Genomic DNA, 8418 nt, shown 5'->3' on the forward strand with positions numbered 1-8418 from the left:
TTGTAATATTTATAATATAATGAAACTGAAATATTATTTTTTATATTTTACATATGTAACTAATATATTTAGAAATAAAACAACATTAATAATAATGATGATGATAATAATCACAATCATAATCATAATATTTATTATTATTATTATCATCATTATTATTATATTGTACTATTTATAATATTATAATGCAACTGAATAATTATTACATTTTATAAATGTGGCTAATATTATTAAAAAAATAAAACACCATTGATAATTGCAACAAAATTAATAGTAATTTTATTTTTTTTATATTTTAAGTATTTTAAATAACTTTTCCCACTGCACATTTTGACATAATTATTATATTGTAACATTTATAATATTCTTAATAATACAATTTAGAAATATATACATTTTAATGCTTATATAAAATATTAATTTTTATATGTATATTTTAATTTAGACAAAATAAAATAATAAATAATATTAGTATTATTATATTGTTTTATTTCTTAATATATTAGTAAAATGTTACTACAGTGGTTTAAATGTATTTTTTATATTTGTGTTTTTAAATGTTATTTTATTATTATTGAAAAATAATGAACATAATTAAAGTCATTTTTGCTGTAATGCAGTAAAAGTGTTCATAAAGATCTGTTTCTTCTCCCACAGATCGTCCCGTCCATCACATCAGTCTCCATAGCAACAGAACTCTGGAGGAGGAAGTGATGTCGATACAGGAAACGATGCGTTCCGAAGACGGCTCTCATTCCCGCCGGAAGCGCTTTCTGTCGTATCCGCGATTCGTGGAACTGATGGTGACGGCCGACGCCAAGATGGTGCGACATCACGGACACAACCTGGAGCACTACATCCTCACAATCATGTCAGTAGTAAGTAAATTATCCCTTCATTCTCCTCTCTCTCGTCTGGGTGTTATAGTCAGAGAACCGCTCATTAAATGGTTTCAGTGCTTAATCAATAACTGATTCCATCCCTCATGTGTGTGTGATAGTGAGTTACTCTCTAATAGGCTGGGCTGGACTGTGCTTTAATATGAAGCATCATTGACCACTTCGTATATTTTGAGCTCATGAGCCAGTTTTGGCTTTGAATCCAGATTTAAATGAGTCAAAACAACAGATGGACAATATTTGCACTTAATGATGCAGGTGCCTTCAGAAATATCATCATAATGATGCTTTGATATGTGCTGTAGTACTGTATGATTACCATATTTGGTACTTAGGAAAATAACATGGCACTTTATGGTACTTTTTTGTTATTGAGTGTAAGAGAAAGTAACATTCACACTAAAGATTCAGGTCGAATTCTGTTCATCTAAGTTTTAATTTTATTTAATTTTATTTAATTGTATTTATTTTATTAAAATTTTAATTTAATTTAATTTAATTTAATTTAATTTAATTTTATTTTATTTTATTAAATTTTATTAAATTTTATTTTATTTAATTCTATTTAATTTAATTTTTTACATTTAAATATGTTTATATAGTTTTAATTTTATTTAATTTTGTTGTATTTTTTTATTTTATTTTATTTTGGCTAGTTAAACATCTCGTCATTTAGATCATGTGACAACTTTTTAAAAAAATAATTATTTTCTACTTTTTGACTCATTATCTGATCTGACTGCCAGTAATTTTTACAAAAAAAAAGTTCATTTTTATTTCAATTTTATTAGTTATTTTAGTACTTCAAGTTAAACTAAACAATAATTAGAAATACTAGCTGAAATCAAATATTTTTTTAGCATTTATTTCAAGTAACAAAAATAAAAAAAACTGTAATGGGTTTTTAGTGTTAGTTTTAGTTAACGATAAGAACCCTGGTCAGTCCGGGTCTGATCGTGTGATCTGATTGGGTTTTGGTGTGCTGATGATGTCATAGCGGTGTGGTTCTCTCAGCCAATCAGAAGACTGCGTTAGTGTGTCTGTCTGTAAATGCAGCCGTCTGTCTGAGGTTTTCCCTTCGGCTTCTTCTAAACGCTCTGCAGATCATACCTCGAATCTGTTTTTAAACTGGTTTAGGAGATCCAGAGCAGGGTGAACCCTCAAACATGACTGGTCTCTCAGTATATTTGGCAGCGCAGTGGTTTGTGGGTATTTTGGACTGAACTGTGTTCTGTGTTGTCTGTGCTTTCAGGTTGCTGCGATCTACAGAGACCCCAGTGTAGGAAACCTCATCAACATCGTGATCGTCAAACTCATCGTCATACACAACGAACAGGTACAGCAGAACCAGGGACGTCTGGGGATGTAACTGTATTATCCATATCGCCATAGCTAAACGATATTATCGTGGTCACATCACGATATGAAACGATAGGTCTTCCGAGCAAAAAGTGTAGTTTTAAAAATATATTTAAACATCTTATTCTAACATAAGAGGTCTTTAGAGTTGTGTTTTGGGGTTTAAATGCAGTCCAAATTCACAATATCTCTTTCAAGTGTAGAAATTAGGAAAGAAGTATTGTCATTTCCCTACTGTAGTGTAAAACAATAATAATATACCTATGAAATATTCATTTTCATTTATTTTACAGTGCAACTGTTTTACAGTATATGGCTATTACTGTCATTGTTGTTATTATTATATTCTATTCTAATTTGTTTGGCTTCCTAAAACAGCAGTGTGAGTGTAATTTAGACTGAGACAGAGTATATCACAAATAAAAAGAGGCTTGAGTCCCCTTTAAAGTTCAATTAACTTTTTCTGACTTAAGTTTTCTTAGTTAAGAAACATGGGTTGGAGCTCTTAATTTTGAGCTCTCAAAGTGCATTAGATAGAATAATTTAACTTTAAAATGTACAAAATTTTCATTTATAAAGTGGAGAGTTCTGGTCCTTGATTCTGATTGGCTGAGCCGCGTTCGAAGCTGTTGTAAATTACTCTACAAACATACACCTTTGTTTACTTCTGTGTGTTGCTCGGCAACCACTTTGTTGCAACCACAACTGTTTCTGAGGAACTACATTGTTTGGTGGAAGAATACTGTTTTTATTAATATCATTACACTTTATTTGCTCTGTTTTATTCTGTGAAACCTTACTACGTATATAGAATAACCGTTTTATAAAAGCAATAAGCCCCGTGAAGCCGTGGTTTACAGTGAATTTATAACAGCTGAGGGGGTTTTAGGCACTCCGCTTCACATCTAACAACGCCCCTTAGCTGTTATAAATTCACTGTAAACCACGGCTTCACGGGGCTTATTGCTTTATTTTTTTCCAAGTCTCCAACTGTCTTTTTTTTTTTTTAAATATCGCAATAAATACCATACCGTGGACTTCATATCGTGATATTATCATATCGTGAGATTTTGATATGGTTACATCCCTAGTGACGTCTCTTTAAGATCTTGGCTGAAGACTACAGTAATCTCTCACAGGTCTCATCTAGAGCTCAGCAGCGTCTCAAATTGTTGTAATTGTTTTAAAAATGAGTAACTATTTAAGTGTTTTTCTTGCTGAGTAAATCATCAGTGTTGGTAATGCTTATTGCTGCATAGTGTTTCACATTCAAATTTAAATTTATGAATACATTTAATGAATTTAAATAAAAGATGCAATTTTCATTTTTTACTTTTTTTTGATGAGACTGCCAACATTTTTACATAATACTAGTTTTGAAAGTGCAAATTAACTATTTATTTGAATTAAACACCTTTAAATAATTAAACAACTTATCATGTGCTTGTTGCACTGCATTCTGTTTCGCATTAAATTTTTAAAAATTATTTTTTCTTTACTTTTCATTGACTCAATATCAGAGTTATTATAGTTAACTAAAACTAAAACCATGAAAAAATATACATATATTTTAATTACTCGAAATAAAATGTTAGCTGAAATAAAATAAGAATGAAAAAAAAAACTTTATTTTATTTCAGATATTTTCTAAAATAACTCAATTTTCGAGTTTTTTTTCTTGCTCAATTGACACACAGTTTAATATTCAGGTTTTTAAAAAAAAAATTTCTCCTTTTTGACTATTTTGACTTCTTCTCAAACAACCAAAAAAGTAAAAAAAAAAAAAAAAAAGTTTGAAAAATCAAAATATCTGTTTATGTATTTTTTCATGATATTTTAAATTTTGTCATTTAAAAATGGTTTGTTTTTTCCTTTTTGACTCTCATCAAACTGCCAAAAATGCATAATAAAAAATTGGTTGAACAGCAAAATAACAGTTTTCTTCATGCATAATGAAATAAAAACTGATATTTTAATATGATGGGATATTGAGAAGATCTCAGTCCTTTCTCATCAAACACTCTGAGCTCCTCCACATTCATTTCTATACTTTAAACACATTACGACTAGCAACTCATTCTTATGGAAATTCGGGAGAAACTTGAAACAGTGAAATAATGCATGACGTGCCGTGAGACATGCCGTGAGTTATTCCTCTGTAATAACTGGGTTTGGATAATAAAGTGTGTGTTTTCCTCAGGAAGGGCCGAATATAAACGTCTACGCCACTGCGACGCTTCATAACTTCTGCATGTGGCAGCAGAGTCACAACGTTTTGGACGACAGTCACCCGGGTCATCACGACACGGCGCTGCTCATCACCAGGTGACCTGAGCTTGACCTTTGACCTCATGACCTCTGCCTTCTACAGTGTGCTTCTGTTTGAGCTTGAGCTTTCAGCATAAACACTATTATGGGATGTGTGTTTGTTTCTCAGGGAGGACATCTGCCGAGCAAAGGACAAGTGTGACACGTTAGGTAAGATTTCACACTACTGTCCTGATCTGTTATTTCTGCAGTATGTGTGCGGTATTAAAATGTGCTGCATGCAGCTGGATGAGATACTGTATCCCACACTGCAGCGTACTCAGGTTGGTTTAAAAAATGCAACTTTTATTTTTTTGCTGAATTAAACATTAGTGTGGTCATGTACAGCAGTGCTTGTTGCTGCATATAGTTTCATATTAAATTGTTAAATTTTTATTTGAAACAACTCGCAAAGTATGATTTATTTTTAATGTATTATTATTATTATTATTATTATTATTAATATTTTTCACAAAAAGCTAATAAATGTGAAATATCTTTTTATTTGACTATTTGTTCTTTCTAAACTAATCAATATTTTAAATCTTTTTCTCCTTTTTGACTCATTATTTGATTAGACTGCCAAAATGTTTATATATTTTAAATATAAACGTTTTATATACATATACATATGTATATATATATAATAAATGTGAAATATCTACTTATTTGACCTTTTTCTTTATCAGTTAATCAGTCATTTTAATCATATTTTTTTCCCTTTTTGACTCATTATTTAATCAGACTGGCAATTTTTTTTCTTTTATTATTTTTACAAAAAGGTTTGAAAATATGAAATATCTATTTATTTGACTGTTTTCTTCCTAAATGAATCAGTCATTTTAATAATATTTTTTTCTCCCTTTGACTCATTATTTGATCAAATTGCCAGAGGTTTGTTTTAAAATTACAAAATAAAAATTGATTTTTCTTGCTGAATAAAACATCAGTGCATGCAGTCGTGTAGGTCATGTTACAATAATGCTTATTGCTGCATACGAGTTAAATGAAGTAATACATTTGATTCATGTTTTGTTTTTAAAATACTATTTTAGTGTTTTTTCTTAATATTTTTTCTCTTTAAGTTTTTTTCAAAACTAGTTTGAAAATGCAACATACCTGTTTTTGACAACATACTATGCTGCTGTATAATCAACTATTTAAAAAAGTTTTTTTTTTGGTTCATTATTTTGACTTGTGTGGGGTCACTGAATGGACTGAAAGCAGGTTCCTGAAGCAGAACCAGATCCTGCAGAAAGTCTGTCAGCTGTGCTTCATTTGACTGTCATCAGCGTGTCGTATAGGACCAGCCACCTGTGCCGGGCCCCAGCAGGTGTTTAAGGCCCAAAAACCACACAAAAGCATTGGATAATAAAGTCATGCTCTCTCTCAGAGATGGAAACTCGAGTCTGCGACTTGGACTCGAGTCGCACTTAAGTTGCATAAATAGAGGCTTGCGACTTGACTTGGACTCGTGACTCATGACACTCGTAAAAAACTCAAACTTACTGGTTTTAGAAAAGTTTAGAAGGTGTTTTCTTTTCATCTTGCCACTGTATAATGCATAGCTATTAAAGTAGTGTTCATAAGCGGCAAACAATAAAACGCTTTATCGCTGCTGTTCCATAAGCGCCACCTGCTGGCAGAGAGTGAATCTGCATTCTCATCCAGCCTGTCTGCTGTTTTGTTTCGTGCAGATATTTTATGCAGTAGCCTATAGTTTCACAAAACTAAAGTCAGACCATTCTGTAATTGCTTCAAATGTTCAAATTATACAATCCAGTTCAGATTAAAAGCTGCTCATGCTGCATGTATGCTGCATCTTTGTTTGGATTGTGTTTAAAATACTGTGTTTGCCTCTAATTTTAAATGAAAAGAGCACAGACAAAACCTTAGTATGTTTGTGTGAGATTTCTTTTATTTGTGTTATTCATTTGTGAGCCTGGAGCACAAAAGCAGTGTTAAGTCGCTGGGGTATATTTGTAGCAATAGCCAACAATACATTGTATGGGTCAAAATTATCAATTTTTCTCTCATGCCAAAAATCATTAGGATATTAAGTAAAGATCATGTTCTATGAAGATAATTTATTCAGATAATGTATAAATCTCAATTTCAGAAAAATTGACCCTTATGACTGGTTTTGTGCTCCATGGTCACATTTGATTGGGGTTTGTTTTAAAATTTCTATTTAGTTTTGTTAGTCGACATACTTCAATTTTACAAAGAAATGTGCAGCATTTTGTCTGAGAAATAATAAAAGGACAATCGTATCCTAAAATCAGTATTTCAAAACTGATTGAGCCTCAATAACTAGCTGAAAGAACTGTTGCTAAAAACAGAACAAAGACTTGAGACGGGAATTGGACTCCACTTTAAAGACTTGAGACTTGACTCGCACTTGGACCTCAGAGACTTGTGAACATGTCTGCTCTCTCTTAATGAAGGTCTGGCGGAGCTGGGGACGATGTGCGACCCGTACCGAAGCTGCTCCATCAGCGAGGAGAACGGCCTGAGTGCATCCTTCACCATCGCTCACGAGCTCGGACACGTGTAAGTCGCCCCAAAGACCCTCAAAATGCTTTAAAGGATAAGTCCACTTCCAGAATCGAAATTTCCTGATAATTTACTCACCCCCATGTTATCCAAGATGTTCATGCATGTCTTTCTTCAGTCGCAAAGAAATGAAAGGTCTTTGCACACTGACTCCGAAATTATCGTCCGAAATTTTTGCACATTTAAAAATAAACACGCCCTCACGTTGTGTCAATCATGTTTACACACTGCCTACGAGACTTTCGTCCTTCAGAAAAAAATTCGGACCAGGTTCGATTTTCTGCGTTTTCGCATCCGTAGCATGCATTTTGATAGGAAAGGATGACAAATACGAAACAAAAACAGAAAAACGCAAACGAAAATATCGAACTCGGAGTGCAAGGACCTTAAGTTTTTTGAGGAAAACATTGCAGGATTTTTCTCCACATAGTGGACTTCAATGGGGATCAACGGGTTGAAGGTTAAAAATGCAGTTTCAATGCAGCTTCAAAGGACTCTACACGATCCCAACCGAGGAATAAGGATCTTATCTAACCAAACGATCGGTCATTTTCTGAAAAAAATTCATATTTATCCACTTTTCAACCACAAATTCTCAGCTTGCTCTAACTCTGTCTTTACACATTGCGTAATCCTGTTGGAAAGGTCATGCGCGATTAGTTCTCCGTCTAAACTCTCCCCCAACTTTAATATCATCAGACATCGTTGTTTTACCTTTTTTGTAAAGGGCGTGTGACTTTGCATCTCAGAGCTAGAGCAAGCTGAGCATTTGTGGTTGAAAAGTGTATAAATATGAATTTATTTCAGAAAATGACTTATGGCTAGATAAGATCCTTATTCTTTGGTTGGGATCGAGTAGAGTTCTTTTGAAGCTGCATTGAAACTACATTTCGACCACTGAAGTCCATTATATGTAGAAAAGTCCTGGAATGACATGGGGGTGAGTAAGTTGTCAGGAAGTTTGTATTCTGGAAGTGGACTTATCCTTTAATAACAGAGAGCCGTGTTAGTGAGGTTACGTGAGCCCGGAGCATGTAGGAGCTGCGCTTCGAGTCGTGTAAATGAGTGCAGTGTGAAAGAATGACAGTTCCCTTTCAGTCGGTCACTCTCGACGTCACGTCGGATGACCGACGAATTGGGATCTCGCTTAGAGAGACCAATCCACTTCGAGTGTAAACTAAACGAGCCAATGCACATTGGCATGCGATTATTGCATCCAGCTGCTGCTGATCACAGCGTGAGTATAAGTAGGCAGCAGATGCAACGCATATTCAGCTTTTCGCTTCGGAGCAGAGCG

General features: G+C 33.3%; 1 protein-coding gene across 1 annotated transcript in view; it reads left to right on the forward strand.

The window, feature by feature from the left end:
* Positions 1-8418, forward strand: part of LOC107741966 (A disintegrin and metalloproteinase with thrombospondin motifs 20-like) — a 125189-nt gene that overhangs the window by 31799 nt on the left and 84972 nt on the right. Inside the window, exons 5-9 of the mRNA XM_016554793.1 lie at positions 658-878; positions 2152-2235; positions 4459-4583; positions 4696-4736; positions 7013-7118. Coding sequence (XP_016410279.1) covers positions 658-878; positions 2152-2235; positions 4459-4583; positions 4696-4736; positions 7013-7118 — 577 coding nt within the window. The remainder of the gene's footprint in view (positions 1-657; positions 879-2151; positions 2236-4458; positions 4584-4695; positions 4737-7012; positions 7119-8418) is intronic.

Source organism: Sinocyclocheilus rhinocerous, unplaced genomic scaffold (assembly GCF_001515625.1).
Source record: "Sinocyclocheilus rhinocerous isolate Xijiao unplaced genomic scaffold, SAMN03320098_v1.1 scaffold736, whole genome shotgun sequence".
NCBI lineage: Eukaryota > Metazoa > Chordata > Actinopteri > Cypriniformes > Cyprinidae > Sinocyclocheilus > Sinocyclocheilus rhinocerous.